General features: G+C 32.5%; 1 protein-coding gene and 1 pseudogene across 3 annotated transcripts; one reads left to right on the forward strand and one right to left on the reverse strand.

Annotated features, from left to right (window-relative positions):
- Nucleotides 1–6,543: 6,543 nt before the first annotated feature.
- On the forward strand, nt 6,544–12,747 carry MCM5 (Minichromosome maintenance (MCM2/3/5) family protein). 2 transcript variants are annotated; one of them, XM_088105231.1, is made up of 19 exons: nt 6,544–6,960; nt 7,030–7,173; nt 7,304–7,483; nt 7,569–7,667; nt 7,745–7,881; nt 7,976–8,081; nt 8,958–9,092; nt 9,184–9,261; nt 9,443–9,547; nt 9,682–9,773; nt 9,855–9,987; nt 10,076–10,171; nt 10,434–10,534; nt 10,631–10,721; nt 10,971–11,080; nt 11,585–11,714; nt 11,793–11,894; nt 12,196–12,324; nt 12,551–12,747. In XM_088105231.1, exons 1-18 carry the CDS (start codon nt 6,676–6,678, stop codon nt 12,277–12,279), a joined length of 2,208 nt encoding a protein of 735 aa, XP_087961357.1. In that variant the 5' UTR covers nt 6,544–6,675; the 3' UTR covers nt 12,280–12,324; nt 12,551–12,747. The 2 variants fall into 2 exon arrangements, with proteins under 2 accessions (XP_087961357.1, XP_047169316.1); XM_047313360.2 differs by lacking the exon at nt 12,551–12,747 and having other exon boundaries at nt 12,196–12,424.
- A 4,276-nt stretch (nt 12,748–17,023) lies between these two features.
- LOC124837887 (uncharacterized) lies at nt 17,024–22,396 on the reverse strand (annotated as a pseudogene). Its single transcript, XR_015784944.1, has 6 exons — nt 22,182–22,396; nt 18,729–19,232; nt 17,975–18,351; nt 17,815–17,860; nt 17,590–17,688; nt 17,024–17,293 (listed from the first exon to the last, which is right to left on the reverse strand). The product of XR_015784944.1 is annotated as an uncharacterized LOC124837887 (transcript).
- Nucleotides 22,397–22,969: the final 573 nt, after the last annotated feature.

The raw sequence follows: 22,969 nt of genomic DNA on the forward strand, positions 1-22,969 counted from the left end.
TTTGAAATCTAAATCATCACTGTTTGACCGTTGCTCTGTATGATCCCTTTCTCGAAGGAAAAGTTGGTTTAGAGATACAAAAAGAGTCTCAAGGGAAGGTCAAAATTGGTCTTCTTGCCCTCTGTACCCTTATTTATTTCAAAATGATCACTTCACCCGTTTTATTTTATAATAACCATGACTTTTGAAATATTTTTTGATTTTCAGATCTATGTACCATTTCAGATAGTATACTGAGGTCCAGATTCTTTACTTGATTTTTTTGTGTAGCTGATGTTGGTATTTTCAAAAAAATTTAAATATTTTAAAACATCAAAAAAATCAGTGTCTATCAATTTATTTTAAAGACAGAACAGAGAAATATTACAGTTAAAACCAACAGAAAATCCAAATTCATGATATATCCTGTAGTTAGAACAGGATATGTACTTAATTGCCCAATTGCACACAATGTCCATTCAACACCCTTTAACTTTTTCACCGAGATGAGATCTAATATTGCCGGTTTTCGTGATTGTGAAATATCACTAGTGTGATTACTATCTATGTTTTTCTTTTAACCTCTAAATGTTTATTTATATTTCAATTAAGAAATTAAGCTGAGTTTAAACTTAACTCAAGGCAGCAAAAAAATTATCATAATTTGAAAGGCAACTGAAAATAACGTTCAGTGGAAATATTTGCTTTGTTTATCATTATCTAAGAGTGATTTTCAAGATTAAGGAGAACTTTGTTACGAAGTATTTGGAGACAAGTTGATATATATGTTAATAAGTAGAGCTGTCAAAATGGGTCATCCGACCCGACCCGACTCGGCCCACCATGGGTTAGTCACTTAGTGAGTCAATCCAACCCGGCTCATTTATTAGCAAACCAAAAAAATTCGAACTCGGCTCGACGCACTACTGGTTGCTGGGTAAACGGGTTGGCTCACTGGCTCACTTAATTATAATTTTTTTAAAATAAAAAAAATTACAAACTTTCTATAATACAAATCTAAACAAATTTCACTTCCAAAATTCACTTCCAACGTGGGTGTTTAATTAATTTTGAAAATAAGATACTTAAATAATTTTTTCAAGCAAAAACAAAATAATAAATATTTTTTTTATAAAATTAAAATTAATTTTTAATAAAATAAAATTAGGTAGGTGGGTTGGTGGGTCGACCCAGTCTACCACGGGTTCAATCCGCATGAGTCGGATTTAAACAAGCCAGATTGAAATCTAACTCGTATAAAAAAATACAATTTTTTCTAACCCAACCTGGCTCAAACCCGTGGTGAGCCAGGTCGGCTCGTGAGTTGTGATTCATTTTGACAGTTCTACTAATAATGACGTTCAATTTAACTAAACTTAGATTCTAATTACATGATTCTCCCATTGAATCCTGAAGAGTGACTCACGATCAATCAATTACTTGGTCTTGTAGTTGTGGTCAATGTCTATAATTTAAACTATAAGTTTAATTACATATTTCTAATAAAAAATTATATTGGTTTCCTTGTTTAGTAAGGTCATAATAAATTAGTCATAAACTTAAATTTTCTTCATCTATGCAATCTCAGAAGGATATATGATAGGGATATCACTAGCGTCTCATTGGATACTACTACTCTGTCATTAATAGTTGACAACTTACTAAAAATGGATATTTGGAAATCTTGAGAGGCAAACATAATTTATCTACAAATATATGAGATGTGATATGAGACAAATTGACACTAATTATCAGTTTATCATAAATAAATTCTAAAAATTAAAATGTTTATAAAAAATAAAAATAAGATTGATATTGAAAAAAAATTAAGAGTGTAATATATAAAAAAAAGTTACTTAATAAGTGGTGTATCATGTCATGGTTCATTGTTTAAATAGCTTCGAAACAATAAATTTAGAGTACTAAAACATAAACTCGTAAAGAATAAGAAGTATTCTAAACTAAATTTGTAATAGTCTTTGTTAAATTATTATCTATTGATCTATTAAATGTGGTGGTACAAGGAGTAAAGTGGGGTGGTGTAGGGAGCAACACCCATCTATTTTCTTTATAATTGGATATATTTTTCAAGTTGATGTAAATTTGTCTCAAGAAAGAATGAATATAAGACAAATTATAATTTGAAAATGGACGACTTAATAATTTTTAAATCTAATTCAATTTCAAAAAATGACTTTGTGCGATTGAGTTAAGCTTAAATTCATTATCTTTGTAATCTACTTTTTTTATTTTTTTATTGTATAAGTTTACGTCATTCACGTTCAAAATGTTTTCTTTTATTTTATTAAAGTATGTACCATAAAATCCACAAAATAGATATTTATAACTATTGAAATAAAATAAAAAATTGTTAAAAGAAATTTGATGATAATATAGGAAATTTCATTTTTGTGTTGCAGTTTAATAATCAATTATCTTGCGAAAATGAAAATGAAAATTCAATTTTGTCTTCTAAAATTTATATAATTGACAACAACTAAATGTTTAATATATGATAATTAGAAAATTAAAAATAATTTTCTTAATGATGTAATCTTTCCTGTATGAATATTAAATATAGGGAGATTTTTTATTTTTAATTATTGTTTTTTGTTTATGTCTTTTATGACTCTTTTCTCTATAAGTTGTTGGTAAAAAATCTACATATTATAAGTCTTAAACAAAATTTTATTATCATAAAAAAGGGGTAGATTATCGAGAAAAAAAGAAAACGAGCATTTTGTTGCAATAAAGAGTTTTGATTATGATAACTTATAAAAAAGTATCGAATACTTGATGATTGGATTCAATAGATATAATGAAGACTTGATAATTTAGTTGTTTAAATTTTATAATATGTGTATCTTGTTTAAATTAATAAGTCCAAAGGTAAACCCCAACCAGTAGATTTTTAATAAAGTTTTATTTTTCATAAAAAAGTTATGTAGTAAGATTATCATTATTGATAATGGATTATCCAAATGAAATCCAATTTTTCACAAAAAAAAACTTTATGATAATCCATTATTTACTTCCAATAATATATTGTCACATCGAGAAAATGTTTTTAAAAAAACTTTTTTTATGATGGGTTATCAATCGTGGTTGTATTTTGACTCTTTAATTTATTGATCTATTTTCAAAAATGACTTTTATAAATAAAGTGATATCCTTTTATAAGAAAAAACAGAGGTTTAATAGCCAATTTAGTCCCCACTTTGGTTGAAAAATCTAAATTTAGTCCCTCGTTATAAAAGTGTTTTACATTAGTCCTAACTTTTAAAATAGTGGGTCAGATTGGTCCCTTTCGTTAAATATAAGTTAACGAAATTAATGAATGATGATGTGACACAGCTTAAAGCTGATGTGTTAGATTGGTCCCTCGTTAGCTTTAAGTTGTATCACATCATCATCCATTAATTTTGTTAACTTATATTTAACAGAAAGGACCAATCTGACCCACTATTTTAAAAGTTAGGACTAATTCAAAACACTTTTATAACGAGGGACTAAATTGAGATTTTTCAACAAAAGTGAGGACTAAATTGGCTATTAAACCAAAAACAGAAGTCAAAGAAGTCTAAGTATTTAAAAAATTTTGTAGAAAGGCTTTGAAAGACCAATGTAAATAAAATGATAACTTTCATCAAATGAGTTATGGTGTGATTGAGGTGTTATGATTGTTGTCATGAGAAGTTGTTCATTATGTGTATAATTCAAATAAACTGTTTATTTATTATGAAATGTGTTTTTTCATCTCTTGTGCGATTAAATAGACATGTTTTCATCATTTGTGGGACTTACATGAGGTGTTTATGTAATTAATTTCAATAAAAGTGTTTTCTACCATAAATCATTCTTGCTTTTTTTTATAGTATTTGAGTTAATTCATTTTTTGAAAAACTAATAATTATATAATTATATATATAATCTTTTGATTTAAATCAATATAAAATTATTTTTGTTCCTATATTCTTTATTTATGTACTATTGTCTTAAAGAAATATTTTTTATTGTTAAGTCAGATCTTAAAAGGGAATTTTTTTGAATTAACAAATAAATTTGTTTCCTCTTAATTTTATGCAAGTGCGATTATTGATTATTTCGATGCACAACTCTAGTTTAATACATGTTATGTTTCTCTTCTCTCTCTCTCTCTCTCTCTCTCTCTCTCTCTATATATATATATATATATATATACTAATAACTTAAGCATTTAGAGCCAACACAAAAGACTTGTCTTTTCACTGGTGTCATATGGGAAATAAAATCAATAAAAAAGCTTAGGTTATTAACAAGCACGTGGCAAAACAAAACTTTAAAAAACTAGATCCTTAACAAAAGATATTGGTTCTATGTTGGGTGTAGTTCCAACATAAATTTGGACTTATCCTCAAGGTATTTTTTTTTTTTCAATTAACTTTGTCTACTTTGTAAAATTGTAACTTCACTTTATACCAGTATAAATGATATGACTTGTTACTTATAAAACTTTTGGGATAAGTCAAAAAGCGAGTTATTTTCAATAAACCATTAAGCAGCATCAGAAACCACAAAACACATAAAAAACTTGCAACACTTCACTTTAAAAAAAATAACGTTTTGGCTAGAGTGGATAACACAGAGTTCTGGAAATGGTAAAATCATAAATATTGAAGAAAAATATTAAAAAAAAGAGAAAAAATAAGTAAATTAGGTGTGGTTAAGATTGAAAAAAAATAATATTAGAAGAACGTGAAAGATGTAGAAGAAAAGGATAAAATGTTAGAATTAGGGTTCGAAAATAGACATACTGGTTGGGTGGGTGTAAGGGTGCTAGAGTTGCGATGATGACAGTAAGGAGGAGGGAGCAGTTGTTATTAAATCAGGAATGGAGTGTGTAGTATACAATGATTGAAGGAAAAGAGAAAAATAAAAATTACAGTTCAGTTAATGAGCAGTTAATTAATAGAACCATAAAATAATTCAATTTAATTTTTATTATAAATAGTTAAGTTTTTTAGGATAATGTAATGCAATTTGATTTTTATTATAAATAGTTAAGTTTTTTAGGACAACATAATACAGTTAACTATAATTCCTTGTAGTTAGGTTTATTTTCCCTATCACTAAAATTAATCATACATAAGTGATGAAAAATAAAAATATTAATTTTTTTTGTTACCTTTGATTTCTTCATTTTGTAAATTGCTATGATCCATATACATTCAAATAATATATTTTGATTTCATGTTTTTATTGCTTATTTTAGTAGACAATGGACATAGAAATCCACAAAATAAATATTTATACATATATTAAAATAAAATAAAAAATAATTAAATGAAATTCGATGATAATATAAAACATACCATAAATAAAACTTGTCTGGACTATTTTGAATTTTGAACATATTATGTAACCTCTAAGATATAATAGCGCATGGTTGTGTTGTGTACGTGAAAAAAAAATGGTTTTTTATTAATATTTTCAGTTTACCTCCTTATCTTACTTTATTACGTGACTTTATTTATTAGAATTTCTTAATTTATTTTTTAAAGATATGCTAAAAATACAGTAGTTATTTTCTAAAACAATTATTTGCTTAATATATCAAGTGATTATAAAATTCTTTATCTGATTTTTCAGCCTAATTAATGAAATCTTTTATTTTATTTTAGGTACTTCAGAAAAAAAAAATAAAAAATATATTTTAAGATCTCATATACTTACTTTATTAAGTGATTAAAAGAATAACTATTTAATTCATACCAAATATTATAAACCATCTTAGATATAATAATTTTTATTATATATATATATATATATATATATATATATATATATATATATATATATATATATATACGAGTTTATTAACGTAAAATGTATTAAATTTTAGTTAAAAAAATATTTATAAAAAAAAACATACTTTAAACAAGAAGTATTTTAATAATTTTTTAATTTAAAATAAAATAATTATTTAAATATTCTTAATCTTAAAACTTAAAATACATAATATTTTTATCAACTAAAATTTAATACACTTTAAAAACTTACATTTAATAAACCATATATATATATATATATATAATTTTGTTAAAAATATTTATTTATAGTAAAGTTACTCACGTCACATATTAAAACAAAACATTGAGATAATCTACTTTATCAATCAAAGAGTAAAAATATTTAAGAAAATATATAGAAAAATAACATTTTTTTATATTGTCATAATTATGAATTTTAAATTAGACTATCGCGTCTCATCCTAATATTTTGGGATGTACTTTAGTTTCAGACTTTTTTATTTAATATATAATGTAAATAATGTAAATATTTATGTCACAATACATACATATATACATACATATATACATACATATATATATATATATATATATATATATATATATATATATATATATATATATATATATATATATATATCTTAATTTTATAATTATACGCTCCTAATCACATACCAGAGACGCTCAACCCTTACAAGAGGCAAGTGCGAGCATCAGTGTTACCCGCCAAAACTTTCCCGCCAAAACTTTCCCGCCAAAAGCATCGTTCGTATTGATCTCTTTCTATCTTCCTCCTACTTCAATAGAAGAAATCGAAACGGTGTGAGATTGGCTCTTCACTCTCTTTTTCCTTCTCTCCTCCAATCCAACCCAAACGAAACCCTAACGTGCCTCAGCTTGAGCGAAGATGTCAGGGTGGGACGAAGGAGCCGTCTACTACAGCGACCAAGCGCTCGCCGGAGACGACGGTGCCGGCGCCCGTGGGGAGGCCGGCACCGATTCGAACCACTCCCTCCTCCAGAAATTCAAGGAGTTCATCCGAAACTTCGAGACCGCCAACAACGTCTTCCCTTACAGAGAGAGCCTACTCCACAACCCTAAGTTCCTTCTAGTCGATATGGGAGATCTCGACACGTTCGACTCCGACCTTCCTGCCAAAATCCGCACTTCCCCCGCCGATATTTTGCCCCTGGTACTCTTGGTTTCTCCCTCTCTCCGCAAACGCTGTCCTTTATTCTGACATTCTTTCTTGCTTTTTTAGTTCGAAACGGCAGCGGCGCAGGTTCTCGTGAGTTTGAAGACCAAGGTTGCTGGAGATACTGGAGCCATGGAGGATCCTATTCCCGGTGATGTTCAGATTTTGCTCACCTCCAAGGAGGATCCGATTTCCATGAGATCGCTTGGGGTATGTGGATTAAATCTAATGCAGTTACAAATTGAAATATTGTGCTTATAATGTTTTTGGTTAAAATTGGGGTATTTTTCGTTGAGTACAGTTGAATTGTGGACATCATATTGGTGTTTTCTTTCTACAGGCTCAGTACATATCGAGACTTGTTAAAATCGCCGGGATTACTATTGCTGCCTCCAGGACTAAGGCAAAGGCCACTTATGTTACCCTGATATGTAAAAACTGTAAGAAGGGGAAGCAGGTTCCATGTCGGCCAGGACTTGGAGGAGCCATTGTTCCTCGATCCTGTGATCATGTTCCTCAGGTTTAGTTCAAGTTTATATTCGCTGTCTTTGTTTGTTTGGTGTTATATGCTTATGATTTACTTACGAGACAAGGGGCTTCTGTAGCCTGGAGAAGAGCCTTGCCCAATTGATCCCTGGCTTGTGGTCCCTGACAAGAGCAGATATGTTGACCAACAAACTTTGAAGCTGCAGGAAAATCCAGAGGTAGTAATACACTTCTGTTAAAAAAATATTTAAATTCACTCTGAAATCTAACCATATTGGTGTTGTGATCGTTGAAGGACGTTCCACCTGGAGAGCTTCCTAGAAACCTGCTTCTCTCTGTTGATCGTCATCTGGTTCAGACAGTAGTACCTGGCGCAAGATTGTCAATCATGGGAATTTATAGTGTCTACCAGGCTTCTAACTCTTCTACATCGTGAGATTCATCACTCATCGTTTTTTCTCATTTAATTTGTTTCAATCTCTCATCTTGAACTGATGTCTGGCTTGAAATACTGAGTTATATGCAGCCACAAAGGAGCTGTTGCAGTTAGACAGCCTTATATTAGGGTTGTAGGCATAGAAGAAACAAACGAGACCCAGTCTCGTGGTCCAGCTGCATATACACAAGACGAGGTTAGTGGTGAAACCTGAAATCCGCAAATTAAATTAGTTTATTTGGTAGTTTTCAGTGAAACAACTACTTTTAATCTTTCTTAAAAGCACATAGCCGCTGTTGTTTAGGTCCATCAATGGTTCCGTGGTTCTTGTCAAACTTCGGTTACAGAGTAACTTAATTAGTATAGTGTTCGAAGTATTGTACCCCTTCCTCCTGCATTCCAGTTGTGATATCCCAACTCTCTAATGAGTTAAAGCATACCTTTCTTCCCTCATTTTATGAACCTCGACTAAATTTTTACGGTCGTAGTTAGGGATGGCAAAAAAATCCGCGCCCGCGGATATCCGCGGATAAAATCCGCGACGGATAGTTGGTACCCGCGGATATTTACTACCCGCGGGTTGCGGATAGCGAGTTTTTTAATATCCGCTTATAAACGGGTCGGGTGCGGGTATTATACTATCCGTATCCACGGATATCCGCTACCCACAAAAAATAAAAATAAAAATTTAATTTATATTTTATTAAGTTAAATTTAATTAAAATTAACATTAATTTATATTTTATAAAGTTAAATATAATTAAAATTAAATTTTAATTTATATTTAATTTAATATATATTATATTTTATATATTTTTTGTAATTTTATTATAATATTTTATAAAAATATATTTTTTTAAATATTTATGGGGTATCCACGGGTATCCACGGATATCCGCGGGTTTTAAAATATCCGCGGATATTTTTTAAGCGGATACCCGTGCGGGTAGCGGATCGGGTAGCGGGTGGATTTTTTTTTGTCGGGTCGGGTTGCGGGTAGACACTATCCGTGCCCGACCCGATCCGTTGCCATCCCTAGTCGTAGTCCCCTCAACAATGATGCTCTTTGCAGATAGAAGAATTTAAAAAATTTGCTGCCGAACCTGATGCGTATAAGAATATCTGCTCCAAAATTGCTCCATCTATATTTGGTCACGATGATGTCAAAAAGGCTGTAGCCTGTCTTCTGTTTGGAGGGTCAAGAAAGGTATACCGTAGTCTGAGTATCCATTTTTTTTATTGGGGGATAAAAAGGTCTACACAGCAACTGATCAGAAGACCAATTTGTTTTTGAACAGCATTTGCCCGATGGAGTCCGGTTAAGAGGTGACATCAATGTGTTGCTTCTGGGTGATCCATCTACAGCTAAGTCACAGGTTAGCTATTGTATTTCTCCACTGGATTTGCATTTCAGTTTAGTTTTGGTGATTGTATTATTAGAAATTTTTTGTGCTGATGCTGCTTGTTCTATGGTTACTTTTGAAACTAAAGTGGAAGAATTTTACCATTCACATCATAGTTTGTGTTTTCTAATGAGTGTTCCGTTGCCTTTTATAGTTTCTGAAGTTTGTTGAAAAGACTGCTCCTATTGCTGTTTATACTTCTGGGAAAGGTTCATCAGCTGCTGGCCTTACAGCTTCTGTAATACAGGATAGCAGTACGGTAAGTTCTTTCTCTATTGAACTGTTTGTATCAGGTACCAAATTTTCATTATACTGCTCCTTAGCTTATAATCATAAGCTTTTACCTTCACCTATCTTGCTCGAGTAGTCACTGATTTATGTTGTGTACTTCAGCGTGAGTTTTATCTTGAAGGAGGAGCCATGGTCTTGGCTGATGGAGGTGTTGTATGTATCGATGAATTTGATAAAATGAGACCAGAAGATAGGTACGCAGTATTTTTTCATTTTGTTATGTAAGTCATAATTGTAAATTTGTGATGAAACTTCATATATTGTTTTTTATGCAGAGTTGCTATTCATGAAGCCATGGAACAGCAAACAATATCCATTGCCAAAGCGGGAATAACAACTGTTCTTAACTCACGAACTTCAGTACTTGCGGCTGCCAACCCTCCATCTGGACGTTATGATGATCTCAAGGTCTTGTAAACCCTAGTTTATCTGTTTTCATTTTCTAGAAAAACATTATTGTAGTTGTACAAGAGACTGATATTGAATGCTTTTGCAGACTGCACAGGATAACATTGACTTGCAGACAACCATTCTTTCTCGGTTTGACTTGATTTTTATTGTGAAAGATGTCAGAATGTACAGTCAAGACAAGGTACTGTTGTGTACTTTTTGCAATATGCATTACGTTGCAACTATTCAGTGTACCTTGTTCAGGGAAGTCTTGCTACGTCAAATTTGTTCTGTTGTGACACGGTCAAAACAAATATTTTATCATATAGATTATTTTTGTATTGTTAATCTAGTGTGACACTCAGCAGTAAACAAGTGTGTAATGTAGAATGTGTAGTCTTTGCATACCATAACCTTTACACGTAAGGATTGATTTGTTCTCAATTGTGGATGATTGGTTTCAGATAATTGCTAATCATATCATAAAGGTCCATGCATCGGCTGGACGGGCTGGTGCATTGATGGGTGAGAGCAAAACTTCTAAAGAAGAGAATTGGCTGAAGAGGTATGCAATGCCGTTGACTTTCCATTCGGTTATTTCAACCATTTGTTCTTTCAAAATCATTCGAGAAAATGAGTTTTGATATTGATGTTTAAATAGGTATTTACAATATTGCCGAAATGAATGCCACCCTCGCCTATCCGAATCTGCAACTACATTATTGCAGAATCATTATGTGAAAATCAGACAGGTATGAATTTATTGTCGTTTAGTCTAAATAAATTTGTAGTTGGTCTTCAGAATTAAACGTAGTCGCTAGAATTTGAAGACTCATTCGGTCTCTCTTTTTTTTGTTTCGTTTGATGTCTTGCATAAATTAATAATTAATTGGTACTAAATGTTGCCATATTTCTCCTGTAAATGCTGGTTTGGTGTATTGAATCTTTAAGGAATATATAATTCACTTATTTTTGTTTTTTGGAAAAATTTTTTTATACAGGATATGAGGAAACAATCCAATGAAACTGGAGAAGCTGCAGCAATACCGATAACTGTAAGGCAGCTGGAAGCAATTGTTAGGTTGAGTGAAGCACTTGCAAAGATGAAGCTGTGAGTATTGCTATTATTCTTTATTTCATCGTTCCTTTGTATCCAATGCTCTAGGTAAAATTTCTTGGAAAAATGTGACTCGGTGCATGTATAGGATATTACTACCTATGGTGCAAGAAATTTCATAATGCATGTCGTCCAAATTTGATCAGTAGTTTTAACAATCAGAACACGTTTCTTCAAAATTTATGCTAGAAAGTTTCACATAAAAATAAGTTTCATTCTTAAGTGGCTTTCGTAAACTTTCTATAAGTTGGTTGGATCAATGGGTTCCAAAGATATAATAAGTATGGGCCGGTGAATTGAAGTGTTAGTGACCTATGTTTTCGGCTGGAAAATAATTCGATCATTACATGTGATGTTCCCCAAATGTTTGACTAAACAATATTAGTAGTGTTTGCTATGTTAATGATTTTTTTTCTTGTAGTGTTTTTTTGTTTATTCTTTTGACGATCCATGCATCTTTCTTAAGACGAAATGTAACTTGATTAATTCTTGCACCAGATCTCATCTTGCTACTGAGGAAAATGTGCAAGAAGCAGTAAGGCTTTTCACTGTGTCCACAATGGATGCAGCTAAGTCCGGGATAAACCAACAAATAAATCTTACACCTGATATGGCAAATGAAATAAAGGTTTGTCTTGTTACGAGAGCCATCTTGCTTTTTACATCTTGCTTCATATCCTGATGGATTGATTTACATTGTGAGCAGCAAGCTGAAACTCAGATAAAGAGAAGAATTGGGATTGGAAACCACATATCAGAAAGGAGGCTGATTGATGACCTTAGCAGAATGGGGATGAATGAGTCTATCGTAAGTATAAGATATCCACTTAATTTAAGGATGGTGTCATAGCTATAAACCTGAATTTTATGACATCACTTGGTTCAAACATACTAAATTTAAGTCACAAAATTTGACTCAGCTCACCATGCTTTCAACATCAATCCAAACACGTATTAAGACTGCCACTATTAAATCACATTATTACAGTAACAACTAGCTAGTCCAGCAGTTAATGTTCGCGTGCTCTTTTTCTTCGCGGGCATAATTTATCGCGAGACTCGTTAACATTTTTACTTTAGGTATTCATTCACTTAACTACGTTTTGCAGGTGAGAAGAGCTCTTATAATCATGCACCAGAGGGACGAAATAGAGTACAAGAGAGAAAGACGTGTTGTATTTAGGAAGGCATGATATATCTATTTCTCGACACGAGTGAGTTGTATGCAAAATGCAAAGGTATATCAAAATTTAGAGTAAATTAGAATGACTTTGAAATTAATTAAATTCTCTGTTCTGTTTTTCAAAAGCAGTTAATATTTAACGTATAACGTAATCTTGTGAACTTCTAAACAAATTTTTTATCGTACAAACTGCAAATACCAATGGTTATTTCAAAACAAATTTGCTTCCATCCTTATTACTGATAATAGAAAATAATATCCTTACCTTTTCGTCTCATCAGGTTCAGTATTAGTCAAGCCGCCATTGATTGCTGATAACTCTGATTCAATATGTATGGTAATGATATTTTTAAATAATGTATATCAACATATAAGAAATACTAGTTGGTAATTTAGCGTAAGCAAGTATAACAAGGAAAAGTAGTGGCTGACACTTTTATTTGAATTAAAAGAAAACAAGGATCTATTTAAATGTTAATTTAAGGATCTCTTGTATTTTATGAGAAGTAGATTTGAACTTACCTTTTCTTCAGATTCTTAATTTATACCAACAGTAAACACCATTTGGTAGATGAAATAGCACTTTAGCATGTTAATTTGATTTTATGAAAAAAACATTGTAAGGATAAGCAAATTTACGAAATCACTAATAATTTAGATTTTTTTAATTAGTCTCTGATTATTGTTTGAAGATATCTTAGTAAAAAATAAAGTTTGTTGCATTCTTTTTATGAAATTAACAAAAACATTATTGCTATATAAAGATAAAACAAAATAAAAACATTATATTTACTAGTGAAAAGAGTGTTTACTTTTTTATATGATAAAAATTAATAAAATTATAATTATAAAATTATAATTTTATTATAAACAATTTTTATTTATTTTGTAAATGACATTTTATAAAAATGGTTAATTTTTTTAAAAAAATATTGAAGTAAATAAGATGGTTAATTTAAAAATTAGTCACCTAAAAAATAAAATTGAACCTCTCTATGGTATAGATAATAGAAATATTTTTTTTCTAAGTATTAATAATTATAATGAATTAAGTATTTTAGAATGAGTATTTTATTGTGTTCGATGAGTTACTTTTTACCAAGTTTATAAGAATAAACTTTTATATTACCTATAAACGTAAATTATCTAATGTTTTATTAGGCAAATATTATAATAGAATTGATCATTAAACCTGTTATAAACTAGTATTTTCACTTTTACCATGAACAGCAAAATGTTAACCCTTTTTTTATCTTTTTTTTTTACCATGATTAAAGTTAATTATTTCAAATTTACTTTATAGCAAATTCCTTTCAACAAAATTAATTCTAATTCTTATTAAATTTATAATAAAATGTTAAAATATTATAATATATCCTAAACGAGTTAGCCTTGAAAACTAGACTTGAAAAAGAACAAATCTAAAAAAATCAAGCATAAAGAACGACAAATCTGTCAAATCAATTTGACATACTTTTACCATTTAATAAAATCTCCTTTTATTTTTAATTGGCTAATCCAATAATTGGATTAATAAAAAAAATGTAAAAGGCTAAAATCTTCGTCCAGACATCAATTAATATTTTAATATTATAAAATTATGCGTATATGATCTTTTAACTAATTAAGACCGTTTGATTTAATTACTTTTTAAATGATGAAATTTGGGAACTCTGAGCATTTTTTTCTCTTTTATTTTGGACTCACCCGGTAAATAAGGAAGGACAATAGGGGGTGGCTGCCTAAACACGATTTCATATGGGGGTAGTGTTAATGGCGGAATGACAGTTTGTATTGTACCAACATTCGGCTAAAGGTAGCAATTTACTCCACTGGTATGGGGTGTCAGAACAAATGCACCGTAAATAGGTTTCAAGACATCGGCTAACGAACTTGGACTTCATGAACCGCTATAAACTCTTTGCCAGAACGTACTGATAAAGATGGAGTCTCTGTCATTGGTTATAGAATCGGAAAACCATGCAGCTTGAAAATATTATCTAGAAATGTTTGAGCCACATCTTTTGCTATGTAAGGGTGATGTAGAGCCATAAAGTCATGCTTAGTCTATCGACCCCACAAATATAACCTTCTTTGCCAAATGAGTCAGGCAGCCCTTCTATAAAATCCATAGATATATCCTGCCATACGTGTCCTGGAAAGGGCAGTGGCTGTAACAACCCAGGTGCTGGAACAGTTTCATATTTTGAGTGTTGACAGGTGGAACACTGCTTGATAAAATCCTTAACGTCTTTACTCATACCTTTCCAATAAAAAATGGCTTTTACCCTGTGCAAAGTGGCGTTGATTCCTGAATGGCTGCCAGTTGGAGAAGAATGGAGCCACTTTAAGATGTCTTGGAGCAGGTTCTTCCCTTTCTTCTTAGCTCATGAACAGTCCATGCAGCGTGGATGAGAATATCTGGCTGTAATTCCTGGACTAGGTGTCGTAAATTAACATCATTTAAGTAAGCATGATGTATTTTTTGAAGCATATCTGGCTGGAATTATGGACCACAAACTGGGCTCATTCTATATTAGAGCGTCTTGAGCATCCGCAACAAGATTTTCCTTTCCCAACTTATATTCGATGGAAAAATCAAATTCCATCAATTTGAACAACCATTTTTGTTGAAATACTGTGCTTAACCGCTGATGAAGGGGATCTTTAGGCTGTAATCATCAGTGCGGACTATAAACTTGGCTGGTAATAAGTAATTACGCCATTTTTGCACAGCAAAAAACTACTGCCAGTAATTCTTTTTCATAAGTAGATAAGGCCTGCTGCTGTGTGCTTAGGACCCTACTGATAAAGGCAATTGGGTGGTGTTCTTGCATCAGGACAGCTCCGAACCGGAAGCATTAACTTCTAGGACAAACTGCTTATCAAAGCTAGGTAAAGCAAGCACTTTAGTCATGGCTCGTGTTAATTGCTGAAAAGAATTCGCTGTTGCATTTGTCCACACAAATGCATCTTTCTTTATAAGGTCTGTCAACGGTTTTGCTAAGCCGTCAAAGCCCCTAATGAATAGACCAAGAAAGCCTCGAAGCTAAGAAAGACTTGTTGCAAGTGATGAAGGTGGTCTTCTAAGGTATTGCTATGGCCTTCTAAGGTATTGTTGTAGATGAGTATATCACAAAAAAAAAAACAATATAAACTTCCTTAAGAACGGTTGAAAAACCGAATTCATGAGGGATTAGATGATGCATTTGTGAGGCCTCTTGAAATAATTAGTAAATCTATGTAATTATGTCTAAGGTAGAGTTGAGTGTTAGATAACCTTTGTACCTAGTTCTTTGTCCAAGAAGTCTAGGACAATGCTTTTGATGTTTTATCTCCCAATTGTATCAACCTTCAAATATATGTAAATAGAGAAACGTGAGGAGGGTTCTTCAAGCCCTCTAGAAATATATTTTTGTTTCAATATGCTACAATCAGGTGCGTGTTGTTCACGCGCCTCCTTCTGATGATCAAATATCCTTTGTTCAATCATCATTTGACTTCGTGTATCACATCGAGTCCATATATGCCCTTGCTTCCTGATTTTGTAGTCATTTGGTTGGGTATTCTATGTTTTTCTCTCTCTTAAAACCCTAACTTTGCAAACCGCTGAATCTCACCACTGTTGGTCCACTAGGTCTTCTCGTATGTCTCGTGAGTTTCAAACCAGGGCAAGCAATTGGGAAATCTCAAATTCTCTGCAAAACCCTAAAATCGAAAATTCCCAATTTCTTTATATTTTCGTTTTGCAATGGTGGAGCCACATGTTGCTTCTTCATCACCCTCTTTGTGGCACTTAAGCACAACCAACTGCTCTTCGTTCCAGTGTGGAGCCAAGACAGGGAGGAACATCCTCCATGGTGGTCGTCACGGTGACCTTTGTTTTTGTTCTGGTTTTCTTACAGCCAACTCTGGATCACCCTAGCCTAAAAAATCACAAGATTCAGATGAAACCAAATTTCCACCCTGAAGGGCCCCTCTCTTACTCAACCCTATCAAAGGTGTTGATGAAGCCTCTTATTAACACTTCATTTTGTTTGAAGTCATTTTAGAAAACAAAATGAAGGTCTTTCCCTTTATTGGCTTCTGTTGGATTCATTAGTCAAGCCTCCAATTTTGTCGAACCTTTACATCACTTGTGGAAGAGTCTTTTGAAGAGCCAAAAATCTTCCACCTTCACGGTCTGTCATCATTGCGCCATCATTTATGTCTTTCGCTGTGAGAGAGGAGTCTATTATGTTTCTGGGTGCTTTGATGAATACAAGACCAATTGCCTTTATTAGCATTCTAGTCCCTTGTAGTCTATCGTTTTCAACCATTGCAGACTACCATCCGTTATTGATGACAATCTAGTCCACCACAATTTGTCGTTGCCCTACCACCGTTGGTTGTCGTCCACTACTAATGGTAATCTCCTTTGTCAAAGTCATCCTAGTTGAAATTTCACGATTGTCCGCTACTGTCGAATATTATTCACAATTGTTATTAGCTGTTTGTGGACCTGTGTTCACACTTTTGCTATCCACTAACCAGTAGAAGGAGTTTGTTTGGCTATGCTGATTGGTGAGTTCAATTTGGTTTATAAACATTCTCTCTATTTCTCAAGCAATCTCCCTATGCTTGTTTCGAAAAGTTCAACACATTGTCCAATCCTTTGGCCAAAGTTTCCACATTTATTGTCTAATTCAAGAAAAGTTGTTATTCACAGTTTGTTGGATCAAATGACCAACTTACATATGTGTTGACCAAGTTCATTAAGGAGACATCATATCGAGTTTATTTATTCCAAGCTTAATACATACAATTAGTATGCTCCAGCTTGAGGGGAAGTGTTGAAATAATTAGTAAATCTATGTAATCATTACATCTAAGGTAGGATTGAATGTTAGATAACCTTTGTACCTAGTTCTCTATGTGGGCTCTCTAATGTCATGACTATTTGCTTTTGAACAGCTGAGACCACATCCACCCCTTTATTCATATTTCCAATGAAGAGATATTTGTCATCCCAACCCCATTTTGCTCTGCAACCACAACATCACACTCAAAAAAGTCAGCTGTCTATTTTTTTCACAATAAATAGGCAATTTATAAGGTATACCAAGTTTAAAGTAGCATCACAAATTCGTATTACACACATGCTTAAGTTTATGCCAGATAAAAATTCCTCTCTGCGTGCTTAGAATTGAAGCGTATTTGAAATGTAAGAACCAGCCCTAAAGTGTTTGAAATCCCAGGGTTTGATTTGAAAAAAACTTTTGCATAATTAAAAATGAAAAGTGTGATTAGTTAACCTTCAGATACTTCCCCAAAATCATACCTGAATGTAGAAAGCCATCTGCCAGTCTGATTGAAATAAGAAATAAGAGCCGTATCCTCCAAGTTATCTCCACTGTAAATCCCAACAGTGTTGTCCAAGCTGCATCAAGAGATTATATTAACCTCATCCGGCAAAAATCACAATTACATAAACACCATGTTCAATACAATTGTATAATAAAGAAAAAATTGGAATCAAATTGAGATGTGCTTCTAAAGTTAGTACAACGGCAACAATAGTCTTTTTCCACCAGGTGAGATGAAGAGCTGTGCTGAAAAATAAAAGATTGCACAATTAAGAACACACGACATAGCACATTCTCAGTATCGAAAAGTAGTAGTTTTTTTAATGGAACTAAATATATAACTTGTAGTTGCAAGGCTACCTCCAGAAGGAGAGAAGTAAGCAGATTGAACAGATCTTTTGCGGGTAAATGTCCTCAAGGCTGTGAGGTCATTCCTATTAGTATATCTCCAAATCCCAGGAGCAGGCAGTTGAATCAGAGGAACTAGTAGCTACAATGTGAGGGTTTTGACAGTTGAAATCTATCCCGTTAATCCTACTGTCAGTGCAACAACATTATCCCACCCTGTTATCCCACATAGTCAAACCTCCATAACCCTCGGCAAAATATAGGCAGTTTGTCTCATTTGTTGGTTAAGAAAGAGTATATATTGTTTCATCACTCTGAAACACCAGATCAAAGATTTCCTTCTCAGCATCCATTAGCCCAAGAACTCCATCATAACAACTAGTGTATATCTGCATATAAAATAGATGACGGCGGCATCAGACAGTCCTACAAAAGATAAGACGTAAATAGTATGAAGTGATTAGAATGGAGGAGGGGTAAATTCTGCAACCTCAAAATCCCCTAAGGACAGTATGCATCTGAAATAAAAACATGCTACAGGAACACTGTTAACATGCATTATATGTCCATGACAACAACCCAAAGAGTGCATTTTCCGTAAAGCTAAATAGCACATTTTACCAGAAAACAATTCCCCTAAACCAACTCGCAGTTAAAAGAGTTTGAGTCTCAAGTCAACCAATAACGGCTATGAGATACAAAATAAACTGGACAAATAGACAATAATTGTTGCAAAAAATTCAGATAGATCAATACATCACGGTACCTTGGAACAACAATGTGGTTGAATCAAAATCCCAGAAATGGGAGCATAATGAGGACGGTATAAATGAACCTCGCTTTCTCCCATATTCCAAAACCCAATATTCCCAAACTTGTTACCCGCGGCAATCATTTTGACACTGCTGGAAGGGAAAAACATGACATCGGTAATCCTTCCAGAAACATGCCGCCAAATATTCTTGGGATCCAAAGACAGATATTCCAATTCAAAGGAATCCCCCGCATTCCCTTATGGAACACTGACATCTTGGGCCATACCCATTAGCTATTCAATGAAGGAACTATCAGAGTGGGCGCTTTCACGAGCAGTGGCCATGGAAAGGGGACCCAAACTTACGACGGAAGGTGGTTTTTCTTTGGAGGGAGTGGTGGGGGCCACGGAATCTCCGTCAAGACTCTGATGACAATTGGGGTTTCGGTTTTAGGTTTCTTTTCCGATTTCACGCGGGTGGATTTGGCTTCAACTCTGACAATTTCAAAAAATACGCTAAGTCAGAAATTGAACCCTTTGGTCGTTGGGAAGTGAAACAAGAGAAAGAAGAGGGAAGAGTGAGTATCTTTGACGCTTGAAATTGGAGAGTTGGGTAGCTTTGGAATGGAGTTTGAGGGCTGCCATCATCTCATCGTTGGGACGAATGTTCTCGAGTCGCTTGAGCTCGTAGTCCGTGAGTTTCTGTGACTCCATTGAAGAGACAGAAAGTTAGGGACTTAGTTTTCAAATCATTCTGTAATGTTGCTTCCTTCCACTGTTACTGTTTCTATAAAAGGAGAGTGTGCGGGAGCCAACACACTTTGGCGGGAAAGTATACCATGTAATAAATAATTTTTAATTTATAATTTATTACATTAATTTGTGCTTAAGTTAAAATAGTAATGTGATTTCTCAGTTTCAAAATTCAAACCCATTTTATTAAATTTGTTTCGAATGTTAATTTTTATTCTCAACTGAATGAGATTATTATGTTATAATTGGTTTTATTCATGGGATATTGTTGTGTTACTAAAATAGTAAAATAATGTATAAGAAATATAAAATATATTTGATCTTATAAAAACAGTACAACAGAAGGCGCTATAAAACAAGTTGGAGTTCAAAAGGGTTTGACTTTGAGTAATAAAAGCATGTTGTGGCTATACTACACTCCTTTGTCCCCTTATTTAAAAAAAATATCAATTAAGTTACGAAGATCCATTTAACTATGCTTTTGGGAGTTCTTTTTTTTAAGTATAATTTCAAAGTCTATTTTTGGTACCTAGAATTTAAAATTATTAAACTTTCCGTGACACTTACATTAATCACATGTATTAAAATCAGAATTCTATAACCAGTTAGAGGTTTATATTTATTCTAACGTCTAAAAATAGAAGAAAATTTAATTGAACTACAACTTAGAATCAGTTACTACTCAATCCCAAGTCAGTGAAATAAGATGAGTGATCAATTTATCTAATGACAAACATAAACTATTTCATAAACATGTAATAAAAAACGTACTTTCATACATAAAACATTACCAATTACATGAGAGTTTCAAAGGGTTACATATCGCTTCAATACTTTAGGAGATTTAGTTCCTCATAATAGATGGAAAAATTTCAATATAAGGAAGAGTCATAATCTCCTAAACCTCTAGTAATACTTCTTTAAAGTATGGAGGAAAGTGTATGAGAAACTCTCTAAAAGTCTTTTTCTAAGATCTGTCTAAAAGTCCTTTAAAACATAGAAGCAACTTTGTTTTTATAAAGTTTCCATGGTGTGACTTCAGCGGTGAAAGTATGACTCCAACTCTAGAGTTTTCCTTCCAAGGTGGATTTCTCTTATGACTCAATACTCATGCTTTTGGTGTTGTAACCCCCGATAACTTCTTTGAGAATGAGTCTTTGTGGTTTAGCCTCAAGTTCAGTGTTTGAGGTTTCCTTTAAATTGGGTTTGCTGATATGGCTCAAGCCTCAAGATTTTTGCTTCAGTTGCACCAAAGTCAATATTTCCCATAATTGATTAGATTTCCTCCATTCTCCTTAATTTTTTCCTTTTAACTCTTTATTATCATCAAAATCTGCAAAACAAGTCAAATTAGATTGATTTTACAAAAAATTAACGAAATAACAAATAAGATAAGTGTCAAATTAACATCAAAATTAACTTATATTTAGCACTTACAAAACATTTGATTCATTTTTCGTCAACTTTAACAAATCTAGCATATTCTTTTATATTATTACTTATTATGCATAAAATTTTAAACACAATTACATGTTTCACAACTTTTATTATTATTATTTAGTTTATGTGAATCAATTACAGTAAAATAAATTGTTAATGAGATTATTTATAAATAATATATATTGCTTTTATATAAAATTTTATTAATCTAATAAGATACTTGATTAGTATGAATAGGATTAGTGTTGTCAAAACGGATAAGTCGGCTCGATCCGGTCCAACCCACCACGGGTAGGTCACTTATTAAGTCAACCAAATTTAGCTCACTTATTAGCGAGCCAAAAAATTCGAATTTGGCTCGGCTCACCACGGGTTGGTGGGTTAAATGAGTTGGCTCACTTAATTACAAGTTTTTTTTTTTTAAATCCCAAAAAATGATTTTTTTTAATTCAAATCTAAATAAATCTCACTATAAAATTATGTCAAACTCTAAAGACAATTCAAAATAAAAAAAATATATCATACAATCCAAATTTAATCCAAAAGCAAGCACAAAAGACTAACAAATAAGTTTCTAGTATTGATAATTTTTGTTTCACTTATTCATTTATAAGATTATAGTCTTGAATGTATAAATCCACAATTTTTCTCTCTCTTGAAACATCTTCTTTATCCCCATCTACAATACAACAAAAAAAATGTTAACTAATAATATTGAATAAAAAAAAATATTGGTGAGTCGGATTCTAAGTGGGTCGGATTGAAAATTGGCCCGTATAAAAAAATTACATTCTCTTCAAACCCAACTCGACCCGATCTGATGATGGGTGGTCAAGTTGGCCTGCGGGCTCTAACCCATTTTGATAGCGCTAAATAGGATTAACTTATTGTAAGGAACTGAAAAATAGTTAAAGGGGAGTTTGATTAATCAAATTTTGTATCCCTCTAATTTTTTTTTCTATTAACATATTTCTAAGATTACTGATTTAAGGGTTGAGGTATGATAAGGACATATTTTACCATGATTTTAGTAATGAATTAAGAGAAAATGTCAACTCTTTCTTAGCCTTTTGCCTTGTAACTCCTAGTTTTCTCTTAGTTTGTTAAGTGGTTGCACCTTAAGCTTTGAAGAGATATTTTGATCATTAATCCCTGCTTTTATGTGCTTAAAGTAGTTGGAAGAAGTCTATGCATCAAATGTAGGCACTGAAACCCAAAGAAAGCAAGAAAAATAGCAAAAAAGGTGAATTTTGGAATGCTACCGCTGGATACCACTGAGCGCTCTGCTCTCTAGAAGGTTGCCGCTTGAGCAGTGACGACGCTGATGTGGCAAATCTGATGTATTTAGTTCTCAAACACGAAGGGCTTGGCATCTTTTGCTGCCCAAACACGATTTCTCTCATTTGGAGCTCTTGGAGGCGAGCTAGGAGTTGTGGGAACAATCCTTCTTCACCCTTGGGTCTTATTCCTTCTTCCATTTCCACCATTGTTGTAAGCTTGAGCTTTCCATTCATGGAGAGCTAGTTTCATTGTTGTTGGGGGATTGATGTAGCCACTGAACTTCTTATATAAACTACTGTGTTTTGAATGAATATATGCTTATTTCATTGATTGTTAGTGTTTAATTCATTTTCTTAATGCTTGTTGTGAAGTTGCTACCCATGTCATGATTTTAGGATTTGCTTGATATTGGGAAATGTTGGGTAAATATGGACTTGGTTTAAACACCTAAAGGAAATAATATCTAGGGATAGAACTAGGACCTTTGGTTGTCTTAAATCTCAATTCTTAATGCGAAAATAATTGTTAGGTTTTCTAAGGGATTGGAGCCTAATAAGGAAGTCTAGGCTCTCTCTAACAAGGGATTGAGTTTGAGTAATTTAGTAGATTGACATTGGCATATTAATGAAGAGGAAGTGATTTTCTATACATAAGAGTGAAGTAGGTGAAATTATAGCCCCAACAATATCATTCCATATCATTTCTAATCTTTCCATTTCCAAGTGCTTGAGTATCAAGGATCACTTTTACCATTTATGTTTCATATTTACTTCAATTGC

This window comes from Vigna umbellata, chromosome 1 (assembly GCF_029865625.1).
Source record: "Vigna umbellata cultivar VRB3 chromosome 1, Vumbellata_1.0, whole genome shotgun sequence".
Classification (NCBI taxonomy): Eukaryota; Viridiplantae; Streptophyta; class Magnoliopsida; order Fabales; family Fabaceae; genus Vigna; species Vigna umbellata.

What these genes read in the sequence shown, in the direction of transcription:
- MCM5 (XM_088105231.1), top strand. Translation starts at nt 6,676, where the DNA reads ATGTCAGGGTGGGACGAAGGAGCCGTCTACTACAGCGACCAAGCGCTC. An exon ending in TTTCCATGAGATCGCTTGGG is followed by an intron (nt 7,174 to 7,303) that starts GTATGTGGATTA and finishes TTCTTTCTACAG; the next exon opens with GCTCAGTACATATCGAGACT. An exon ending in GCACTTGCAAAGATGAAGCT is followed by an intron (nt 11,081 to 11,584) that starts GTGAGTATTGCT and finishes TTCTTGCACCAG; the next exon opens with ATCTCATCTTGCTACTGAGG.